The following is a 25,622-nucleotide window of genomic DNA, read 5'->3' as shown; positions in this document are numbered from 1 at the left end:
TCTAAGTTTTGGAATATTTGTCTTGAAAATTTTGCCCTTATTGTTTACTATTTGGACTCCAAACTTGCAAAGCACTTTAATCACATATATTTCTTTAGTATGAACTTAAGCTTTTTCATACATATAGACATGTGCTTCCTAGCTCTTACAAATTTTGCCTACCTACACCCCCTACATCCAGGGGAAAGAAGGTTCCATGTGTTTTGTTTTTCACCAGAGCGCACTCAGCTCTGGCTTAAGGTTGTGCTAGGGATTTAACCTGGGACTTCTGAGCCCCAAGCATGAATGTTTGTTTTGTAAACCTCTGTACCATCTCTCCAGCCCATAACAAGCCCCCCCCCAACCTTGTGTGTAATTGCTTCAAGGAGGAAAGTTTGAGATTATGCTATTTCAGAGGTCTAATAATGAACATGATATAATTGAATTTATCTGTAATACAGAAATAATTAGAGACAAGGAAATGAAGGCTAAAGTACACTTATTACTCTAAGCATAAAGTGGTTTGCAAATGCAATATGCCAACAGTAAATAGTATTTGAAACTATGTGAGATCAAATGAAACTTTTACGAACACTCCATGAAGACTCTGAAGAGAGCAAGGTAATAATTATTACACAATGAAAGCCTCTGTGTATATATGATGTATTATATAAACACCAAGTGTAATTGAAGAAATATATGTATTCCAAAATAAAGTACAACAAACTATAAGATATCTAAAACTGAAATAAAATTTAGTTGGGAAGTTAGGGAGTAGGAATGAGGAAGGGTTACAAAGAAAACTTTAGAAGAGGCTTTGTGCTTTTCTAAGAGGAATGTTTCCCATGAAATAGGTATACTGCTAGGAAATCAGAGAAACAAACCTTGAAAAGACAGCCACAGAAAGACTGAAGCAAATAAATACTCTCAGTGGTGCTTGACCTTTAAAAAGGTTTATCAAGGTGGAATGTGACCTTCAGTAAAAAGTAGAAAATTCAAGTATGTAAATTTAGTGAAAGGAGATCTCTGTAATTCTAAAACTGTCCCACTGCAGCATTCTTTACTGCATGGACTAAAGAGAAATTGAATAGTGTAATGATCTCATTTGGTTTTCTGAGAGAATATAACGACCTTTAACATTTGAAAAACTAACAAAAAGGAAATTAGAGCAGCAACTGAGGGCTAGGGAGATAGCATAATGGTTAGTGCAAAAGATTTTCATGCCTGAGTGTCTGAGGTCTCAGGTTCAATCCTCAGTTTTCCCTTCAGATCTTTTTTTCAACTTCTGTCTATGAATGAGATCATCCCATATTCATCTTTTTGTTCCTGACTTATCTCACTTAACATGATTCCTTCAAGCTCCATCGCAGATGGGGTGAAGAAGGTGAAATCACTATTTTTTTTTATAGCTGAGTAGTATTCCATTGTGTATATAGACCACAACTTGCTCAGCCACTCATCTGTTGTTGGACACCTGGGTTGCTTCTAGGTTTTGGCTATTACAAATTGTGCTGCTATGAACATAGGTAGACACAAATCTTTTTGGATGGGTGTGTTTGGTTCCTTTGGATATATCCCTAGGAGAGGAATTGCAGGGTCATAGGGAAGGTTCACTTCTTGCTTTTTGAGAGTTCTCCAGACTGTTCTCCACAGGGTTGAACCAACTGGCATTCCTACTAGCAGTGCAGGAGGGTTCCTTTGACCCCACACCCTCTCCAGCATTTGTTGCTGTTACTTTTTCTGATGTATGACATTCTCACAGGAGTGAAGTGGTATCTTTGTTTGCATTTCTCTGATGATCAGTGACGTAGCATTTTTTCATTTGTTTGTTGGCCTTTTGGATCTCTTCTGTGGTGAATATTGTGTTCATATCCTCTCCCCATTTTTGTATAGGGTCATTTGCTTTCTTGTTGCTGAGTTTGGTGAGGATGCAGATCTCTTTATAATGTAACTAATAAAATGTTTTAGGGGGCCAGGAGGTATTTCGGCAGGTCACGCACATGCTTCACCATGCACTGGTACCTGGGTTGAATTCCCCAGCACAAAGAATAGCACCAACAAAACTCTATGGATAGTGTTGCAGTGCTTTGGTGTCTCTTTTTCCCTTTCTTCCCTTCAAGAAATCGAGAGGGAAGGAGGGAGGGGGAGATAAAGAAAAAGACACTTGCAACACTGCTTCACTGCTTATGTGGGGACCAAATGTTTGAACCTGGGTCCTTGCACACTGTAATGTGTGCACTCACCCAGGTGCACCACCACCTGGCTCCTCTGTGCCTATTTTGAGTTTGTTCTCATTTCTCTCTCTCTCTCTCTCCCCCCCCCACCTCATTTACTTTTTACTTCCACCAGGGTTATTGCTGGGGCTCAGTGTTGGCACTACAAATCCATGGTTCCTGGCTGCCATTTTTTCCCATTTTTTTCTTTTGTTTTTATTATCGTTTGTTTTTATTTGACAGGACAGAGAAAAATTGAGAGGGGAGGGGAGGTAGAGAGGAAGAGGGAAAGACAGACACCTGCACACCTGCTTCACTGCTTATGAAGCATCCTCCAGACAGGTAGGGGACTTGGGGTCGAACCTGGATTCTTGTGCATGATAATGTGTGCTTAATTGAGTGTGCCACCACTCAACCCCCTTATTCTAATCTCTTAATATTATAGTGTCTGAAGTTCAGTCTTCTGACTTCTAAGTAATCTAAAAATCTAGTGTGATTATCGTATCAGTTTAGTGAATAGTGACTCCTCATAAAATATGCTTTAATCCTAGTTTCATGCACCTGCAAATATGGCCTAAGCATCTTTGCAAATGTAATTAAGATACAGATCACAAGAGGAGATCATCCTGGATTTCGGATGAATCCTAAGTCTAGTGACTATATAAAAAGAGAGATTTGAGCCACAGAAATACGCTGAGATGAAATGAAGGTCATGTGAAGACGGGCAAAACTAGGAGTGACTTGTCTATATGCACAAAACCACCAAGAATTGTCATCAGTCAGTTGAAACTAGAGAATTATGGAATGGGTTCTTACTCAGTTTTGAGAAGGAATGAATTCTATCAAAATCTCAATTATTGGATCACTGGCCACTAGGACTGAACGAATAAATAAATATCTCTTGCTTTGATTGATTCAGTCTTTGGTGATTTGTTGGATTGGAGGAACAGGACTGGAGAGCAGCATGATGATTATGCAAGATTTCCATGCCTGAGGCTCTGCGGTCTCATGTTCAACCCCAAGCATCTCATGTTCAATCTCAAGCCAGAGCTGAGCAGTGCTTAGGTATTTCTGTGTCTTTCTCTCTGTATCTCTCTCATTAATGTAAAATAAATAAAATATTTTTTAAAAGGAACTATCCCCAAACATGTTCCTTCAATGCCCTTCCCCCACATACACTTAGAAAAATTGTAAATTTGCATTGTTAAAAAGTATGCTTATATATTTAGATAGCTTTATAATTGTATTGTGAAAGAAAAATGATTACATATTGGAAAATATGTATTTTCACATATATCTGAGTTGACTATGCAGTGAGGAACTGATCTTCCTAATAATTCAATTCAAACCCAGGTAACTGTATTTTCCTCGTCATTGTCTAAACTATACACAGAACAGTTATACACAGGTATAATAATTTTTATTATAATAGCATTCTCTACTGTCAGTAATTTTCCTTTAAAGATTATTTAAAATGTATTCATATATGCATGCCCCTGTTTCCCTTCACTTTTCTGGGGGTAAATGGTCTTGGCCAACAAGATCTCTAACAGAAAGCTCTTGTTTTAGTCACAAGTAGTTGTTTGATGCCATTTCCTCTACTCATGCATTTAGGAAACCTTTTCCTCCCTTCTCACTGAACCTCAGGAATGGTGTCTAGGTAAATGCCAAGCCAAAGAAGCAAGAAATATTTAAATGCCTCTCTCTGGGCAGTTTGTACAACGTTTGAGAATAACTTCTTGTTTAAAAAGTGTGATTTGATTTGTGAATGCTGCCCGTTTCTCCTAAGTTCCACCATATTTTGGTTATTTACACATTTTAAAAAACATTTAAACAGTAGTGCAAATGCAATATTTTGCAGTTATCCTTCCTTTATTTGGAAAGCATTCTGAACCAGATCCCGTTCTACTGACTAGTTTCTATATAATCAGAGTCAGTGATGAAATCTCCATGCTCAGTCATAGGAGAGCCCCTCAGATTTACATAAGGTGAGAGTTAGTTGAAACCAATTGGCTAATGGGTTTGCAAGCTTATAAAAGTATACTCTTAACTGAAAAACTATTATGGGTTCTCTAGCCACACAGAAAATAATGTTTGGGATTCCCATGTACTAACCATCTAGGATAAATAGATCTAAGATATTTTTGAAATATTTATTTATTTTCCCTTTTCTTGCCCTTGTTTTTTAATTGTTGTTGTAGTTATTATTGTTGTTGTTATTGATGTCATCGTTGTTAGACAGGACAGAGAGGAATGGAGAGAGAAGGGAAAGAGGGGGGAAAGAAAGAGAGACACCTGCAGACCTGCTTCACAGCTTGTGAAGCAACTCCCCTGCAGCTGGGGAGTCAGGGGCTCAAACCGGGATCCTTATGCTGGTCCTTGCACTTTGCACCATGTGCGCTTAACCTGGTGATCTACTAACCGACTCCCAGATCTAAGATCTTTGCTGGGGGTAGTTAGCATAATGATTATGCCAAGAGACTCTCATGCCTGAGGCTCTGAAGTCCCAGGTTCAATCCCCTGCATCACCATAAACCAGAGTTGAGTAGTGCTCTGGTAAAAAAAAAAAAAAATCACAAGTAAGATCTTTGTCAATATAAAACAATGTAAATTAGACCTAAGAGTTGGTTAGAATAGATGATAAAGTAAGATGATGATGATGATGATGATGGAGGGAAAAGGTTGGAGGTAGGAACCATAAAGTGAGCAAGAAACTAAGAAATAGAAAAATCCTAAATCTGAGTCCATTTGGATCCAAGGAAACCATTGCTCCTGCTTCAAAAGTGCCTAAGGATCTACTCTTGGTAACAGGACATTGTGTTTTTCTGATAGCCGCAAATCATCAACAAAAGGTTACATAGTGTTGCATGCATGCTACTTCCAGAGAAGGGAAGTTAGTGGCCAACCAGTCTGAAAAACATTTGAGTAAGCAGAAAAGGTTTCAAAACCAAGTTTTGTCATTTAAAGGGAACAGATTTTAGCTGAATGGAAAAACCTGACACTTTTCCATGTAGAGTCTGTAGTATTGAGACGAGTAAACTTTCTTTATGGGGAACAAAGCTGTCTTTGAATTTTGGTAACATTTTAAAGGCAAACTTGTTATTGTAGAATCAAATATATGCAGAGCCTTATGTCAAATGATGTGTTTTCATAACAGGCACACACTTGTGTACTCAGCTCCTGAACTCCTGTTACTCCACAGAACTCTCTGCTAATCCTTTTTTTCTTTTTTCTTTTTCTTTTTTCTTTTCTTTTCTTTTTTTTTTTTTTTTTGCCTCCAGGGTTATCACTAGGGCTCTGTGCCTGCACTACGAATCCACTGCTCCTGGAGGTCATTTTTCCCATTTTGTTGCCCTTATCGCCCTTGTTGTTGTTATAGCTGTTGTTGGATAGGACAGAGAGAAATCTAGAGAGGAGGGGAAGACAGAAAGGAAGAGAGAAAGATAGACACCTACAGACCTGCTTCACTGTCTGTGAAGCGACCCACCCTGCAAGTGGAGAGCTGGGGGCTTACACTGTGCCTTGCACTCACTGCCATGTGTGCGCGCTTAACCTGGTACGCTACTGCCCAGCCTCCCCTCTGCTATTTCTTATAACTTTTCTCAGATGTTGTAATTATTTCTGATATCTAGCATCAGAGAATAGTTTTTTATATTTAAGGTTTTATTTATTTATTTATTTTTAATTTCTTTGGTGGGGAATTAATGTTTTACATTCGACAGTAAATACAATAATTTGTACATGCATAACATTTCCCAGTTTTCCATATAACAATACAACCCCTACTAGGTCCTCTGTCATCCTTTTTGGACCTGTATTCTCCCCCCACCCCCACCCCAGAGTCTTTTACTTTGGTGCAATACGTCAATTCCAGTTCAGGTTCTACTTGTGTTTTCTCTTCTGATCTTGTTTTTCAACTTCTGCCTGAGAATGAGATCATCCCATATTCATCCTTCTATTTTTGAATTATTTCACTTGACATGATTTTTTCAAGGTCCATCCAAGATCAGCTGAAAACGGTGAAGTCACCATTTTTTATAGCTGAGTAGTAGTCCATTGTGTATATAGACCACAACTTGCTAAGCCACTCATCTGTTGTTGGACACCTGGGTTGCTTCCAGGTTTTGGCTATTACAAATTGTGCTGCTAAGAACATGTGTGTACACAGATCTTTCTGTATGGGTGTGTTGGGTTCCTTAGGATATATCCCCAAGAGAGGAATTGCAGGATCATAGGTTAGGTCCATTTCTAGCCTTCTGAGAGTTCTCCAGACTGTTCTCCACAGAGGTTGGACCAATTTACATTCCCAACAGCAGTGAAGGAGGGTTCCTTTGACCCCACAACCTTTCCAGCATTTTTCTTATGTATGACATTCTCACAGGAGTGAGGTGGTATCTCACTGTTGTCTTCATTTGCATTTCTCTGACAATCAAAGACTTGGAGCACTTTTTCATGTGTTTCTGGGCCTTTTGGATCTCTTCTGTGGTGAATATTCTGTCCATGTCCTCTCCCCATTTTTGAATGGGGTCATTTGTTTTCTTGTTGTTGAGTTTGGCAAGCTCTTTACATATTCTGGTTATTAGTCTCTTGTCTGATGTATGGCATGTAAAGATCTTCCCCCATTCTGTGAGGGGTCTCTTGGTTTGAGTAGTGATTTCTTTTGCTGTGCAGAAGCTTTTTAATTTAATGTAGTCCCATAGGTTTATGCTTGCCTTAGTCTTCTTTGTAATTGGATCCATTTCATTGAAGATGTCTTTAAAATTTATGTGGAAGAGAGTTCTGCCAATATTTTCCTCTAAGTCTCTGATAGTTTGTGGTCTAACATTCAAGTCCTGGTCCACTTGGAATTTACTTTTGTATCTGGTGAAATATAGTGATTCAGTTTCATTCTTCTGCATGTTTCAACCTATTTTTTCCAGCACCATTTGTTGAAGAGACTCTGCTTTCCCCATTTAATAGTCTGGGCACCTTTGTCAAAGATAAGATGTCCATAGGTGTGGGGGCTTACTTCTGGGCTCTCAGTTCTATTCCACTGGTCAGTGTGTCTATTCATGTTCCAGTACCAAGCAGTTTTGATGACAATGGCCCTATAATACAATTTGAGATCTGGAAGTGTGATGCCTCTAGTTCTGTTCTTTCTCCTCAAGATTGTTTTGTCAATTCTAGGTCTTTTCTGGTTCCAGATAAACATTTGTAGCATTTTTTAAATTCTCCTTAAAATGTGGTTGGGATCTTGATGGGGATAGCATTAAATTTGTAGATGGCTCTGGGTAGTATATTCATTTTGTATATTCATTTTCTTCCAACCCATGAACATGGAATATCTTTCCACTTCTTTGTGTCTTTTTCAAGTTCTTTGAGTAGTGATTTCAAAATTTTCAGTATACAAGTCTTTCACTTCTTTGGTTAGGTTTATTCCTAGATATTTGATTGTCTTTGTTGCTATCGTAAAAGAAATTGATTTCTAGATTTCATCTTCTTCTAACTTAGTGTTTGCATAGAGGAATGCCACTGACTTTTGAATGTTAATTTTGTAGCCTGACACCTCACTGTATTGCCTGATGATTTCCAAAAGCTTCTTGCTGTATTCCTTAGGTTTTTCTTTGTATACTATCATTCATCTGCAAATAGGGAGAGTTTGACTTCTTCTCTTCCAATCTGTATGCCTTGAATTCCTTGATCCTGCCTGATTGCTATGGCAAGAACTTCCAACACTATGTTGAATAATAATGATGATAGTGGGCAGCCCTGTCTAGTACCTGAAATGAGGGGAAATGCTTCCAATTTTTCAACATTGAGTATGATGTTGGCTGTAGGTTTGCTATATATAGACTCTACTACCTTGAGGAATTTTCCATCTATTCCCATTTTTTGTAGTGTTTTGATCATAAAGCGATGTTGTATTTTGTCAAGGGCTTTCTCTGCATCTATTGATATGACCATGTGGTTTTTGGTCTTGCTTTTGTTGATGTAGTGGATCACATTGATTGATTTCTGTATATTAAACTAACCTTGCATCCCTGGGATAAAACCCACTTGGTCATGATGAGCAATCTTTTTAATATACTGCTGTATCCAGTTGGCTAGGATTTTGTTCAATATTTTAGCATGTATGTTCATCAGAAATATTGGTCTGTAGTTTTCTTCTTTGGTTGTGTCCTGTCTGCTTTTGGTATCAGAGTGATGTTGACTTCATAGAAGCTGGAAGGGAGTATTTCAGTGTCTTCAATCTTCTGGAAGACTTTTAAAAGTAGAGGTATAAGTTCTTCTTTAAAGGTTTTGTAGAATTCATTTGTAAAACAATCCGGTCCAGGACTTTTATTTTTGGGAAGGTTTTTGATAACTGTTTCAGTTCCATTAGCTATGATGGGCCTGTTCATGTTATCTAGTTCCTCTTTACTTAATTTTGGAAGTTGGTAGGTATCTAGGAAATCATCCATTTCTTCCAGGTTCTCTAGCTTGGTGGCATATAGTTGTTCATAGAAGCCTCGCATGATATGTTGAATTTCTACGGTGTCTGCTGTGATATCTTCTCTTTCATTTATGATCTGATTTATTTGGGTCTTCTCCCTTTTTTGTTTTGTGAGTCTGGCTAAAGGTTTGTCGATTTTGTTCACTCTTTCTAGGAACCAACATTTGCTTTCCTTGATCTTTTGTATGGTTTTCTTATTTTCAGTGTTATTTATTTCTGCCCTAACTTTAGTCTTTTTGTTGGTGAAACAGACTGGAGGTGGTGTCTCAACTGATAAAATGCCGGACTGTTACCAACCACTTAATCTCTTTCTAGGCTTCTCTCTGTCCAGGAGCCACACGTGTTTGCACTCCATAGGTGTTTGCACTCACCGGTGATTTGGTGGGTTCCTAAAGTCGTTCTAGTCCTGTCTTGTTATGGTCCTAGGTGGTCTCCTTTGATATTCCTAGTTGACCTGGGAGAGGAAAGGAGAGGAGAGAAACACAGCTGCTGCTGCTTTGTAACCCCACCTCCGGAAATCTCCTTTATTTACTTATTAATGAGAAAGATAGGCAGTGAGAAGGAAAGTACCAGACATTATTCTGATACCTGTGCTGCCGGGGATTGACCTTGGAACCTCATCCCTGAGAGTCCAATGCTTTATCCACTATGCCACCTCCCGGATCACGTGATAGTTTTCATTTTGAAAAATAACTTAATATAATATGAGTCATACTAAAGAGAAAAAGCTACTATAATTTCCTCTGAACTTGCCTTATAAGCAAATATTCCCTTCGAGTTTTCTTTGTATGTATAGATGTTTGGATTCGCCAGTCTACCTTCTGCCTTCCCTTAGGGAAGTGCTTGAATATTATAATGATGGTGATGATGATGAAGGTGGCTATGGTGACAACAATATTACTGTTTTAAAGATAGAAACAGAGAAGGGAGAGAGACAGAGACAGAGAGACCACAACAGTAAACCTTGCTTCAGTACAGTGGGGGCTGGTCAGGAACCTGAGTCACACACATAGCAGAGCAGCACACTATCCAAGTGAGCTATTTTGCTGGCCCTAACAATATAAAGTTTGAAGCACTAGTTGAGACTGAGCAAGCTACTTCTCTGTTTTGTAGTTTCCTTCTCTATTCTTGATGATGATAGTAATAATTAAAGCCTTCCTCACTGAGGTAGTGCTTTTTACTGAGCAGGGTTCGTGTGTGTGTGTGTGTGTGTGTGTGTGTGTGTGTGTGTGTGTAATAAATGAGGCCAAACTAGGAGAGCAGGTCAGGTGCTATAAAAAATTGCATAATTTTATTTTTATACTACCTGATCCGTATATTGCCCTCTTTGTAGATAAAAAGTCCCTAAGACACTGCCTATAGAGATATTTACTGTCCTTGAAAATTGCTGAGTCAGAGAGTGTACCTGTGAATCAACAGAGAAGAAAAGACAAGCAAGAGGAAAACCAGTGTTTGAGTTGACATTAATCTGATTTCTACGCTTTGATCAGTACACAGAGAACATTTCACATTTGTTTGTTTGTTTGTTTAGAAATACTCAATAGAGGGGTCAGGCAGTAGGGCAGCAGGTTAAGTGCACGTGGTGCAAGGACGGGTGGAAGGATCCCTGTTGGAGCCCCTGGCTCCCCACCTGCAGGGGAGTCACTTCACAGGCGGTGAAGCGGGTCTGCAGGTGTCTGTCTTTCTCTCCCCCTCTCTGTCTTCCCCTCCTCTCTCCATTTTTCTCTCTGTCCTGTCTAACAACGAACGACATCAACAACAACAATAATAACCATTGACAAGGCTACAACAAAAAGGGGGGGTGGCCTCCAGGAGCAGTGGATTCATGGTGCAGGCACCCAGCAAAAACCCTGGAGGCAAAAAAAAAGAAATACTCAATAGAGGTTGGAGGTATAGCACCATGGTATAGTATATTTTTCATGTATGAAACACTGTGCTTGCTCTTATCGATTCCTGTCTTACACACACACACACACACACACACACACACACACACACACTTGGTAGTTTAGTTCAGGGTTTCGGCACAAAAAGGAAATAAAAATACTTAAGGCCACACATACCATACACATAAATAAGTAAAACTGGTGGAATCTGAATAAGGTCAGTAGATTACATTGAAATCACTTTCTTGTGTGTGATATTCTCAGGTAGTTAAGTACTTTTTTGGGTCTATTTATCATGCTTATTTCACATGAGTTAGAAAAATTCATGAGAGTGAGAGTCAGAGAGAGAAGCCAAAGCCACAATAAATACACGCAGTGCTCTGGATTGAGTGGAGAGCCTCAGGTGTGAGGTTCCTGCAGGTTAGCAGCTGAATTGTTTCCCCAGTCTCTTTATATTTAAAAATTGCAAGTAGGTAAGGCAGCGGGTTAATCGTGCGTGGCACAAAGCACAAGGACCGGTATAAGGATCCTAGTTCGAGCCCCCAGCTCCCCACCTGCAGGGGAGTCGCTTCACAGGCAGTGAAGCAGGTCTGCAGGTGTGTCTGTCTTTCTCTCCCCCTCTGTCTTCCCCTCCTCTCTCCATTTCTCTCTGTCCTATCCAACAACGATGGATAACATCAGTAATAACTACAACAATAAGACAACTAGGGCAACTAAAGGAATAAATAAATAAAATATTTAAAAAATAATGAAATAAAAATTGTAAGTAAATCTGCAATGATCTCAAAATAAGAGCTAACAAAGTACTTATAGACCAGTCCTTTTTAAAAGTTGTTTTATTTATTTTAATCAGAGACCAGAGCACTGTGCAGAGCTGCCTTGGATTCTGAGAGAAAAAAAGAAAAAGAAGAAATAGTAAGACACATTCCTGCTGAAGTAAGGGTTGAAAAGTGGTCTTGCTAGACTTCCCTGGACAGACAACCCCACCAATGTGTGTTGGAGCTCTGCTTCCCCAGAGCCCTTCCCCACTAGGAAAAGAGAGAGACAGGCTGGGAGTATGGATCAACCTGTCAATGCCCAGGTTCAATGGGGAAGCAATTACAGAAGCCAAACCTTCCACCTTCTGCATCCACAATGACCTTGGGTCCATACTCCCAGAGGGTTAAAGAATAGGAAAGCTATCAGGGGAGGGGATGGGATACAGAGGTCTGGCAGTAGGAATTGTGCAAAGTTGTACCCCTTTTATCCTATGGTTTTGTCAATGTTTCCTTTTTAAAAAGAAAAAGAAAAGTCGTCTTGGACTAACTTTTAAAAGTATGCCCTGGGGGTTGGATGGTAGCGGGTTAAGCACAAGGACGGGAGTAGGGATCCCGGTTCAAGCCCCCAGCTCCCCACCTGCACTTCTTCTCATTTCTGTCTTCCCCTCCTCTCTCCATTTCTCTCTGTCCTATACAATGACAGCAGTGACAGCAATAATAATAACAATAACAACGATAAACAACAAGGGCAACAAAAGGGGAAAATAGCCTCTAGAAGCAGTGGTTTCATAGTGCAGGCACCAAAGCCCAGCAATAACCCTGGAGGCAAATAAATAAATAAATAGATAAGAAGTATGCCCTTTAATGTGCTGTTAAATAATTTAAAAATATTTGACAAATTAAAAAATGGGGAGAAGCTTTTTTTATGGACGTAATAAAAAAAGATTCTGCTGATATGGCAGAATCCATCTTCCAAGGAAGTATTCCTTAATCTTTTACAAGAAGTACTCCTTTTCCCCAGATAACTAAATGGACTGAAAAGGGGAAATGGGCATAGACAGGGCAAGATATTATCTTCAGGATCATATTGAGTTGCATACTGGTTAAGGTGGTCATATAACCCTCTGCTTTAAAGTATTAACTTCCAGTTGCTCCACCTGCTCTCTTTTCTTTTTCATTTCTTTGCTTTTTTTTTTTTTTTTTTTTTTTTGACACCAGGGTTGTCGCTGGGGCTTGGTACCTGCACTTTGAATCCACCACTCCTGGCACCAATTCTCTCTCTCTCCTTCTCTCCCCTATTTTATTGGGTGGGACAGAGGGAAACTGAGGAGAAGGGGAGACAGAGGAAGAGATAAACATGTGCAGACCTGTTTCACCACTTGGAAGCATCTTGTCCAGCAGGTGGGGAGAGAGGGCTAGAACCCAGGTCCTTGTATGGTAAAATGTGTGCTAAACAGGTGTGCACTCACCTGGCTCCTACTCCACCCCCTTCTTCACAGAGCAAACACTGCCCTCACCTTTCTTGTTGCAAAGATAAGTTTTGCTTGTACAGATTTATTCATGTATATATTTACCTGTCTGTGTTTTTTATTATTATTATTTTTTTGAGGGTTGAAATAATATAGGTTAGTTTTTACTTTTGGTGAGGTTATTATTACATATTTTTCTTTTTTTGTTGTTTTTAATTTTTTTAAACTTTTTTTTTAATTTATAAAAAGGAAACATTGACTAAACCATGGGATAAGAGAGATACAACTTCACACAATTCCCACCACCAGAACTCTGTATCCCATCCCCTCCCCTGATAGCTTTCCTATTCTTTAACCCTCTGGGAGTATGGACCCAAGATCATTGTGGGATGCAGAAGGTGGAAGGTCTGGCTTCTGTAATTGCTTCCCTGCTGAACATGGGCATTGACAGGTTGATCCATACTCCCAGCCTGTCTCTCTCTTTCCCTAGTAGGGTGGGGTTCTGGGGAAGTGGAGCTCCAGGACACATTGGTGGGGTTGTCTGTCCAGGGAAGTGTGGTTGGCATCCTGCTAGCATCTGGTGGTTGAAAAGAGAGTTAACATACTAAGCCAAACAAATTATTGACCAATCATGGACCTATGGGCTTGAATAGTGCAGATGAAGAGTTGGGGGGTCCTCCATTTTGTAGATAGCTAGTGGGTATATTTTAGTTGTATTCCAAAGGGCTTGTGGCTATACTAGTTTTTTTTATCTTTCTTTTTCTTTTTTTCCCTGAGCCTGAAATCTGATAGGCCAGTGGATCCAAGTTATTATCTGGGGAGATGATGTCATGGCTGGGAAAAGAACCAGAAAGCTGGATCAGGGAAGAGAGTATCTCCCTAATATGGGAAAGGGGTATAAATATTGTTGACTGTAAACCCCATCAATTTGATGTGATCTGGGGCCTATATTCAGCTTAGGAGCCTATGTGACCTCTGCCTCCCTGTAGATCTGAGCTCACATTCTGTGGTCACGAGTAGGTACATTCCAAGTTGCCCCAATATTGAAAATTTTTCATTTTCTTTGCTACATATTATTCCACAGTGTGAATGTATCACAATATATTCCTTTTGTTGACAATGGACATTGATGAAGGAGTTTTGGAGTACTTTCTCCTATTAAAAGCAAATTATTTTCTTTATAAATCTTTTTTATTATTATCTTTATTTTTTAATAGCCCCAGGTGAGAGAGAGGTAGTTTACCTGGTACTTTTTTTTAACTGTTTTTTAAAAAATATTTATTTAATTTATTTATTCCCTTCTGTTGCCCTTGTTGTTTTATTGTTGTAGTTATTATTGTTGTTGTTGGATAGGACAGAGAGAAATGGAGAGAGGAGGGGGAAGACAGAGGGGGAGAGAAAGATAGACACCTGCAGACCTGCTTCACTGCTTGTAAAGTGACCCCTTTGCAGGTGGGGAGCCAGGGCTCAAACCAGGATCCTTATGACAGTCCTTGTGCCATTATCTTTACTTTTTAAATTTTTTTAAAAAATATTTATTTATTCTCTTTTGTTGCCCTTGTTGTTTTATTGTTGTAGTTATTATTATTGTTGTCATTGTTGTTGGATAGAACAGAGAGAAATGGAGAGAGATGGGGAAGACAGTGAGGGGGAGAGAAAGACAGACGCCTGCAGACCTGCTATTATCTTTATTTACTTATTAGATAGAGATATCCAGAAATTGAGAGGAAGGGGGAGATAGCAAGGGAGAGAGACACCTGCAGCTCTGCTTCATCTCTCCAAAGCTTTCATTTCCCCTTGCAGGTGGGGACTGGGGGCTCAAACGAGGGTCCTTGCGCAGTGTAACATGTGCGTGCAACCAGGTACACCACCACCCAGCCCCTAAAAGCAAATTCTGATAATATCTAGTTACATAAATATGTATTTACCTATTTATAGGTTATGTATAACCTATATACATATTTCATAATATACATATTATGAGCTTCTCCCCCAGGGTAGAATTGCTGCCTTATATACTGCTCATTTTCCAAAGTGTTTATTCTAATTTGATTCCCACTAGTGGAACTAAAAAGTTCTGATTACTGCTACCCATACTCAAACTTTTTCTCTTTTTTTCATATTTAACCATTTAAATATGTGATAGAATGGTTTCCATTTGGTTTGAATTTTCATTTCTCTGTGGTCAGGTGAAACTGATAATTTATATTTCTTAGTCACTTGGTTATTTTTTGTGTGAAATACTTGAATATATTTCCTTTATTCTTTGTATAACTATTCAAATGTTGTGGCATATTTTCTGTTTCTTAGTTTTTTTTTTCTCTCATCAAACTAAGATACTTATATGAAGAAAGAACATTATAAATTTGAGAATGGAATTTGGGGGTGTGTTAAATGAGATAGCTTATATATATATATTTTAAATTCTTTATTTATTAGATAGAGACAGGGAAATTGAGAGGGCAGGGAGAAATAGAAAGGGAAAGAGACAGAGATATCTGCATCCCTACTTCATCACTCGTGAAGCTTGAACCTGGGTCCTTTTCCTTAGTAATGTGTACGATTAACCAGGTGTGCCACCACCTGGCCCCCTTAAACAAGATTAAAAAAAAAAAATTTATTTATAAAACGGAAACACTGACAAAAACCATAGGATAAGAGGGGTACAACTCCATACAATTCCCACCACCAGAACTCCATATCCAATCCCCTCCCTTGATAGCTTTCCTATTCTTTATCTCTCTGGGAGTATGGACCAAGGGACATTGTGGGGTGCAAAAGGTCTGGCTTCTAGAATTGCTTCCCCACTGAACATGGGCATTGGCAGGTCTATCCATACTCCCAGCCTCTCTCTCTCTCTCTCTCTCTCTCTCTCTCTCTCGTTCCCTAGTGAGGCAGGGCTCTGGGGAAGCGGAGCTCCAGGACACATTGGTGGGGTCATCTGCCCAGGGATGTCCAGTTGGCATCATGGTAGCATCTGCAGCCTAGCGGCTGAAAGAAGAGTTAACATATAAAGCCAAACAAATTGTTGACTAATCATGAACCCAAAGGCTGGAATAGTGCAGATGAAGATTTGGGGTTTTTTGTTTTGTAGGTAGTTAGTAGTTATATTTAGTTATATTCCAAAGGGCCCATGACTATACTAGTGTTTTTTTTTTTTTTCCTGAGCCTGATACCTGATATGTAGGTGGATCCAAGTTATCGTCTGGGGAGATGGTGTCATGACTGGAAAAAGAACCAGAAATTTGGATCAGGGAAGAAAGTAGCTCCCAAATATGGGAAAGATGTATAAGTATTGTTAACTGTAAACCCCATCGATTTGATCTGATCTGGGGCCCATATTCAGCTTAAGAGCCTATGTGACCTCTGCATCCCTGTAGATCTGAGCTCACATTCTGTGGTCATGAGTAGGAATGTCCCAAGCTGCCCCAATTTCAGAACCCATCTTCCTCAGGTGAAATATAGAGTATGTTGTCCTGCCTCCCTTCAGAGGATGGAACATTCTCTACTGTTGTTGATCCAAGTTGAGGGCAAGGTCCTATGGGGGCCCACAAAGGGGTCTATTGTGTTGTTCCTGTTAGGAATGACTGGTAACAATGGAGAGAGGGATGTATTCGAGGTCTAGGCCCATCATGTCTTTTTGGGAATCTCAGGACTCCCCACCTAGGGCCCCAGCTGCTGGGGTGGCCTGATAGTGACTAAAGAGTCATTATTAAAGTATGCCAGTCTCTTGCCCTTATTCAGATTTTGTAGTCCTTACTTTGATAAGGTTAGCTTTGGAGTGACTGAGGGAAGTGTAATAAGAAGTAGGTGAGGAGGGTATCTAAATCTAAGTAGACACTATTTCATTAGGAACTTTATGGTGTCTTTTTAGGTCTTTCTACTTGCTTGCTGCATATACTGACTCACTGCAGACTATTGTGCACTTTTGCTTTCAGGTCTATATTTTGCCCTAATTTATGGAACAAGTTATATTTTTTAATTTCTTTATTGTGGGATTAATGTTTTACATTTGACAGTAAATACAATAGTTGGCACATGCATAACATTTCTCAGTTTTCCACATAACAATTCAACCCCCACTAGGTCCTCTGTCATACTTTTTGGACCTGTACTCTCCCCCCCACCCCAGAGTCTTTTACTTTGCTGCAATACACCAACCCAGTTCAGGTTCTACTTGTGTTTTCTCCTCTGATCTTGTTTTTCTACTTCTGCCTGAGAGTGAGATCATTCCATATTCATCCTTCTGTTTCTGACTTACTCCACTTAACATGATTTCTTCAAGCTCCATCCAACATGGGCTGAAAACAGTGAAGTCCCTTTTTTTTTAATTTCTTTATTGTGGGGTTAATGTTTTACATTCAACAATAAATACAATAGTTTGTACATGCATAACATTTCTCAGTTTTCCATATAACAATACAATCCCCACTAGGTCCTCTGTCATCCTTCTTGGACCTGTATTCTCCCCCCAACCCACCCACCCCAGAGTCTTTTACTTTGGTGCAATACACCAACTCCAGGTTCTACTTGTGTTTTCTCTTCTGATCTTGTTTTTCAACTTCCGCCTGAGAGTGAGATCATCCCACATTCATCCTCTGTTTCTGATTTATTCCACTTAACATGATTTCTTCAAGCTCCATCGAAGATTGGCTGAAAACAGTGAAGTCACCATTTTTAATAGCTGAGTAGTCCCACAACTTGCTCAGCCACTCATCTGTTGTTGGACACCTAGGTTGCTTCCAGCTTTTGGCTATTACATACTGTGCTGCTATGAACATAGGTATACACAGATCTTTTTGGAGGGGTGTGTTGGGTTCCTTAGGATCTATCCCCAAGAGAGGAATTGCAGGATCATAGGGTGGGTCCATATCTAGCCTTCTGAGAGTTCTCCAAACTGCTCTCCACAGAGGTTGGACCAATTGACATTCCCACCAGCAGTGCAGGAGGGTTCCTTTGACTCCACAACCTCTCCTGCATTTGCTGTTGTTACCTTTTCTGATGTATGACATTCTCACAGGAATGACGTGGTATCTCATTATTGTCTTTATTTGCATTTCTCTGACAATCAAAGACTTGGAGCATTTTTTCATGTGTTTCTGGGCCTTTTGGATCTCTTCTGTGGTGAATATTCTGTCCATGTCCTTTCCCCATTTTTGGATGGGGTCATTTGTACTCTGGAACAAGATATTTTTAAGAGATCTAAATGCAGACGTCAAAAAAGTATTAGATTACATGAGCCTGAGGTCGGAAAGAAAGTTCTGAGTTAGAAATACAAATTTGGGGGTTATGCTTTGTAGATAGTATTTTAGAAAAAGACTGAATGAGATCATTCACTAAGTGCATTGGGGAGAACATCCTAGGATCAGCCTGTGGAGAATCAAAGTTCACTCACAAGTTGAGTGTAAAGAAGATAACTAGCAAAAGAGCTGAAAATGGACTTGCTGAGAAGCAAAGAGGGAAAATGCAAAAGCCACGAGAGAGGCTTTCATAGAAAGGAGTGCTCACTGTGTTAAACAGTTCTTTTAATCAGCTTGTGCTAATTAAAAAAGCAAACACATATTCTGTCCTCTTTCATCTCTCCCTAGCGATCATCGTGTACAGACTACCATGGACCTGGAAATGTAGCAAGCTCCTGATGAAGTCCATCCATGCAGGGCTAAACACCGTGGCTGCTATTCTTGTAATTATTTCTCTGGTGGCTGTTTTTGATTTCCACAATGCCAAGAATATCGCCAACATGTACAGTCTGCACAGCTGGGTTGGACTGACAGTTGTCATCCTCTACATACTACAGGTCAGTCTCTCATTGTTTTTGTAAACAAAATACGGAACGTAAAACTATTCAGATACTCAATAAGTCTGTTTTCTGTTGGTTTTCTTGGATATCACCATTTCATTACCATTGGTCCTTGTTGCACTTCATTACCAGTGCAAATATTTTCTTACTTAGAGGGACTGCAGAATTTAGTCTGCAAGCTTGAGTGGGAGATTTTAAATAAGAACTTTTATGTAGGAAAGCTACTATCTTGTATCGTATCAACTGTGTTTGTTTTTATTTATTTGCTTGCTGGACCTCACTGCACTTTGTGCCTGAGAAGTTCCACTGCTCCCAGTAGACTATTTTTCCTTTCAAACACAGGTCAAAATAGAAGAGAAAGAGACCAAGAGAAGAGAGATTATAGCACTGCTTCAGTGCTCATGATGCTTTGCCAGTGCATGGAGCTCCCACCCAGATCCTTGCACATGGGAAAGTGTAGGCTCTTAGCCATCACTAACTATCTTCTGGCCCCCTTTACTTTTTTCTCATTTTTAGACATTGTGAAATGAATCAAGAGCCTCACATAGGCATACTATTAGTGTGAAGCCTGTTAGGGTCATTTTTTTTTTTTTACTCTTTTCTATATAGCAAGAGAGAAGAAGAGGGACAAAAAGGGGCTGTAGAGGCACCACAGCATGGCTCCATCATCCATGGCTTTCTTGGTGTCCTACATGGTGCTCCCAGATAGTGGCAGGTTTTAAACCCCAGGCATTGGGTGCTTGCTAAGGCAAGTGCTCTACAGGTGAGCTGTCTTCCACACTAAGAGCTGTACATTCCTTTCTTCCTTCTTTCTTTCCTTTCTTCCTTCCTTCCTTCTTTTATTTCTTTCTTTTTTCTTATTCTTTTTTTTTTTTCTTTCTTTTGCCTCCAGGGTTATCACTGGGGCTTGGTGCCTGCATTACCAATCCACTGATCCTGGAGACCTTTTTTTTTTTTTTTTCTGTTTTATTGGATAGACAGAAATTGAGAGAGGATGGGGAGATAGAGAGAGAGACAGAAAGACACCTGCAGACCTGCTTCACGGCTTATGAAGCCTCCTCCCTTCAGAAGGGGAGCCTTGGCCTCGAACCCGGATTCTTGTGCGGGTCCTTGAATTTCGTTCGTACTATGTGCGCTTAACCCGGTGCACCGCCTCCTGACCCCCCAGAGTTATACATTTCTTTTCACATCATTTGTCACTTAAATTTTCTAGGCTTATTCTAATGGATAAAAATATAAATTCAGGGGAGTCAGGCGGTAGCGCAGCAGGTTAAGCGCACGTGGCGCGAAGCACAAGGACCGGTGTAAGGATCACGGTTAGAGCCCCTGACTCCCCACCTGCAGGGGAGTCGCTTCACAAGCGGTGAAGCAGGTCTGCAGGTGTCTCTATTTCTCTCCCCCTCTCTGTCTTCCCCTCCTTTCTCGATTTCTCTCTGTCCTATCTAACAACGAGGACATCAACAACAACAACAATAATAACTACAACAATAAAACAACAAGGGCAACAAAAGGGGAAATAAATAAATATAAATTTTTTAAAAAAATTTAAAAAATATATATATATATTCAGTGGGCCTGGGCGGTAGTGCAGGTTATGGGGAGGGTAAACACAGGTTCTCCCTACTTGACTGTCTTAGCCCTGCCTTTCACACATTTGTATCTTTAAAGCACAGTGATGAACTGGTGGGGGAAGGAGGGGAAGGTATTTAGGACAGGAACTTTAAAAGTAAATTTTCATTGCTTATTTCTGAGTCTAAAAGTAGTAGAGGGCGCTGGAGAGATAACACACTGAGTAGGTAGGATGTGTCTTGCCATGTGCATGGTTCAGGTTCAGGTTCATGTTCAGTCCCCAGGACTGCATGGGAGGTGCCATAGCACTGGGGAAGCTATGGTACTGTGGTATCTTTCCTGGTCTGTCTCTCTCTGAATGAAAAAGCTGCTGCATGTGTTAGGCCCTGACACCGCAAAAAAAAAAAGCTAATAAAGAGAGCTTTTCTATCTGCTAGTTGAGTGTTGTTTGATTTATGAATTGAATAAAGTCAATAGTAGTTTTTTTTTTTTCACATTTTGTTGTTCTTGCTGTTTTATTGTTGTTGTAGTTGTTGTTGTTGATGTCATTGTTGGCTAGGACAGAGAGAAATCGAGAGGAGGGGAAGACAGAAGGAGAGAGAAAGATAGATACCAGTAGACCTTCTTCACTGCCCGTGAAGCGACTCCCCTACAGGTGGGGAGCCAGGGGCTTGAACCTGGATCCTTACCCAGTCCTTGCACTTTGCGCCACGTGTGCTTAACGTGCTGTGCTACCACCCGACCCCCAAGTCAATAGTAATTTGAGTAACATGAAAAGTAATATAAAGCATTAAAGCATTTACCAAGTACAGAAAAATATGAAGAAAAAAAAACTCCCTGAAAATTTCATATTATAGAGTTACTCTATTATTATATTTTGATTCATTTCCTTTAAGCTTTTATTATTGGCAATAAATACATATAATTTTATTTACATTTATAATGACAAATAAGTTAATAAGTAACTACTCATTTAATTATTAAACAAAGTTAAGACAACAGAATATGTTTACTTTCATATCTAAATAATATTGTTTCTATGAGATTTTAATTCTTTAGCTTTACCAAGAATTCCATTTTAGAGAAAAATCTTTCTTTTTTATTAGTTATTTAATATTGATTTACAAGATTATAAAATAACAAGGTATAATTCCACACTGTTCCCATCACCAGAGTTCTGTATCTCCCCCCCCCCCAAAGCTACAGTAATTCTCCCAAGATCACAAATATGGTTTGACTGTTGCTTCTCTGTCTTTATTTATATATATTTGCCCATTTTTTCCCTATGGTCCTACCTTCTCTTCCTTTCTAAGTCACACTTACTACTTTTGAGTGTCCTTCCCTCCCCCGTCTTTTTTTTTTTTTCTCCATCTCTCTCCAGGTCCTGATGGAACTGGAGTTCAGAGCCCTCTGGTCATCTTCCCCTAACATTTCTCTCCCTCTGGGAATATGGATCAGATTTTTTTTTTCTTTTGCTTCAGGGTTATCCCTGGGGCTCGGTGCCTGCACTGCAGATCCACTGCTCCTGTGGCCACTTTTACTAATAGAACAGAGAGAAATTGAGAAGGGAGGAGGGGGGGGGGTAGAGAGAGAGAGAGAGTGAGAGAGAGAGGGAGAGAGATCTGCAGACCTGCTTTACCGCTTATGAGGTCACCCCCCTGTAGATGGGGATCCAGGGGCTGGAACCAGGAACTTTGCACTCACTGGGTTAAGTGCACATAGTGCCAAGTGCAAGGACTTGCCGTGGGTCAAAATTCTTTATGAGATGCAGAAGGTGGGAGTTGTGGCTTCTGTAATTGCTTCTCTTCTGGACATGGATGTTATCAGGTCAATTCATACCCCCAGCCTGTTTCTGTCTTTCCTTAATGAGCTAGGGCTCTGGGGAGGTGAGGTTCTTGGACACACTGGTGAGGCCATCTGCCCAGGGAGTTCAGGATGAAATTGTAGTAGCACTCGAAACTTGGTGGCTGTGGCTTAGTGAATTTCTGGAGAGATCCTGGTTGTATTTTGTTGAGTTTTCAGGTCATTTTTTTTTCTCCCTAGTTTATCAGAAGCATAATCTGAAACAGCTCTTACTCCAGGCCTCCAAGAAAGTCCCTGAGCTTCTTAAGTCTTGGAGGGTCCCTCCCTCACACCTTCCTAATCCCCTGATTGCTGAATTCATCATTCTTTATAGCTGAGTAGTATTCCATTGTGTATATATATCACAACTTTCTTAGCCACTCATGTTGTTGGACACTTAGGTTGCTTCCAAGGTTAGGCTATTACAAATTGTGCAGCTATGAACATATACACAGATCTGAAAACATATGAACATATACACAGATCTGAAAACAACCTCAACATCAGGAAGTTTATCCTTTGATGTTAACAGAATCACTGATTCTCAGTCTGATTATATATATATATATATATATATATATATATATATATAGCCTTCAGGGTTATCCCAGGGGCTCGGTGCCTGCACTGCAGAGCCACTGCTCCAGTGGCCATTTTTTCAGATAGAACAGAGAGGAATTGAGAGGGGAGGGGAAGATTCTCATTCAAGGACATTCAGGAACAGTCTGAGCCACCAAATGGGACCCTCTAACATTTCTTTTTTTTTTTAATTTATTTTTTTATTTAAGAAAGGATAAATTAACAAATCCATAGGGTAGGAGGGGTACAACTCCACACAATTCCCACCACCCAATCTCCATATCTAACATATGCAGGCATTTGTCATATTAAGTGAACAAAAACATATGCTAAATAGCCTAACAAATGCTTTGTTGATTATTTTCCACTTACTGTAATTGTTTTTAAGCTGATTCTGAATGTGTTTTAGGGCCTCAGACCCCTTCTGCCTCTATTTTTCCCCATCAATCCTTTGATCTCAGTCAACAAAATGAACAACAGTTTTAGTGTTTTTCCCCCCTCATGATTGTTGTTGCGGTGGAAGAACCTTAGAATCTAAAAATAGGTACCTTTAAATTTAAGTTTAATTCAGGGCAGGGAAGATAGTATAATTGCTGTGCAAAGAGACTCTCATGCCTGTGACACCAAAGTCCCCAGGTTCAAACCCCTATACCACCATAAACCAGACCTGAATAGTACTCTGGTTAAAAAAAAAAAAAAAAAAGGGAGTCGGGCTGTAGCACAGGTTAAGTGCAGGTGGCGCAAAGCACAAGCACCGTCATAAGGATCCCGGTCCGAGCCCCGACTCCCCACCTGCAGGGGAGTCGCTTCACAAGCAATGAAGCAGGTCTGCAGGTGTCTATCTTTCTCTTCCCCTCTCCGTCTTCCCCTCCTCTCTCCATTTCTCTCTGTCCTATCCAACAACGACAGCAATGATAACGACAACAATAAAACAACAAGGGCAACAAAAGGGAATAAAATAAAAACACTGGGGAGGTGAAAAAAATTAAATAAAAAATAAATAAATAAATAAATAAAAAACTAATGGCATGAGTGTATTCTCATTTAGTCATAAAAAAAACAACAACAAAAAAAAAACACTTAGTGGTCCAGGAGGTGGCGCAGTGGATAAAGTACTGGAGTCTTAAGCATGAGGTCCTGAGTTTGGTCCCCCGCAGCACGTGTACCAGAGTGATGTCTGGTTCTTGCTCTCTCTCCTCCTATCTTTCTCATTAATAAATAAATAAATAAATAAATAAATAAATAATTTTTTAAAAATTCAATTCAGAAAATACTATGTTAGCTTTATTCTGTTGAAATGGAGAGAATACTCAATGGTGGTTTATGGCAACAAAACAACACCATGAAAGCTGTCTTCTCTATGGAGAAGTAGCCACTGGAGACGCAATTATAAAGAAGTGGAGATAACTTCTCTGCAGAACTTCTTTCACACAAAAATTGTTGACTTTTTCTCACATAGTTTTTAGAGGCTGAATTGACTAACCATGTGCTATTGTATTTGGTCTTGATCACTTAAAAAATGTGCTTTAGTGACTGCAAGTTACTTCATTTCCTACTTAGCAACCATGAAAAAATTATAAATACAAGCAAGTATGATAATGTTAATGGTAACAAAAGGCTGGAAGCAGAAATATGCACAGAGAACTGAGTAAACAAACTAATTTTACTTCCTTAAAATATAAGACATGGAGTGGTCTGGGAGGTGGCGCAGTGGATAAGGCACTGGACTCTCAAGCATGAGGTCCTGAGTTCAGTCCCCGGCAGCACATGTACCAGAGTGATGTCTGGTTCTTTCTCTCTCTTCTCCTATCTTTCTCATTAATAAATAAAATCTTTTAAAAAAGAGAAAAAACAATAAATTTATTTAAAAAAATACATATGACATGAAAAAGAATGAACTTGATGAGCGTTTGATATGAAAAATTTTCCAAGATAGACAATTAAGGGATAAAAGCAAAATGCCGAAGAAATATGAATAGTAAGACCCCATACGCATTTTTAAAGCTCCATTCCTCTAACTACAGATATAATAATATATGTACACATATAATGTATAGTATATGTACACATATATCTACAAATACACAACACATGTGCTTTATAGGCTTAAGTGGGAATTTTTTGGAAAGATGCTTGACAAAGTGGTAGTAACGTATACCTTTGAGTAGTGAAACTGGAGTGGTAACTTTTTATTTTATGCCTTTGATTTTGTACAAAAGATTTTCTTTTTTTGCAAAAGGTTTCTTGCTTTGCACATTTTACCTTTATAGTAATGACTTTAAATTTATTTAAAACATAAAACAGAATAACGTTGACACCTTTTTCATGTCTAGCTTTTTCTAGGTTTTTTCATATTTCTACTTCCTTGGGCTCCACTTTCTCTCCGAGCACTTCTTATGCCCATACATGTATACTCTGGACTTCTCATCTTTGGAACAGTGATTGCAACAGTCCTTATGGGAGTGACTGAGAAGCTACTTTTTATGTAAGTTGCATAGTTTTCCCAGCGGTAACACTCAAACTCCAGTATGTCTAATATTTGTTCACTGGAAAATATAATGTAAATGTCCAGTTTGCACTCAACTTTATGTTAAAAATAAAAAGTAGATATATTTATTTTAAAAAATTAATTTATGCACAAATATAACATTACTAAAAGTGAGAAAGACCTAAAAGTCTAATAAATTGTACTATTCTACAACAATAATAACTAAAACAACAAGGGCAACAAAAGAGAAAATAAATAATAAAAAAATTTAAATAAAGAAATGCATGATCACCGTGAGAAAAGTAGCTTTTTTAAAAAAAATTAAAATAACGGGGGTAGATAGCATAATGGTTATGAAAACAGACTCTCATGCCTGAGATTCCATCAAGTCTCAGGAGTCCCAGGTTACCACCATAAGCCAAAGCTGAGCAGTGCTCTGTTTAAAAAAAAAAAAGAAGAAAATTCATGACTAAAAAAATAAAATAAATTGTACCATTATTACAAAGCAACTGATGAAGTCATTCATTTCCTTTCACTCTTTTTGCTGTGTCTGTTTTCTTTTATTAA

At 39.3% G+C, this 25,622-nt stretch overlaps 1 protein-coding gene across 1 annotated transcript in view; it reads left to right on the top strand.

Moving 5' to 3' along the window:
• LOC103123861 (plasma membrane ascorbate-dependent reductase CYBRD1) overlaps positions 1 to 25,622 on the top strand; it is a 30,589-nt gene that overhangs the window by 4,049 nt on the left and 918 nt on the right. Inside the window, exons 2-3 of the mRNA XM_007534539.3 lie at positions 18,366 to 18,574; positions 24,901 to 25,052. Of these exons, the coding sequence (XP_007534601.1) occupies positions 18,366 to 18,574; positions 24,901 to 25,052 (361 nt within the window). The remainder of the gene's footprint in view (positions 1 to 18,365; positions 18,575 to 24,900; positions 25,053 to 25,622) is intronic.

The sequence above is a fragment of the Erinaceus europaeus genome, chromosome 18, assembly GCF_950295315.1.
Source record: "Erinaceus europaeus chromosome 18, mEriEur2.1, whole genome shotgun sequence".
NCBI lineage: Eukaryota > Metazoa > Chordata > Mammalia > Eulipotyphla > Erinaceidae > Erinaceus > Erinaceus europaeus.
Note: the sequence above shows the minus strand (reverse complement) of the source record. Positions and strands in the feature narration are given on the sequence as shown.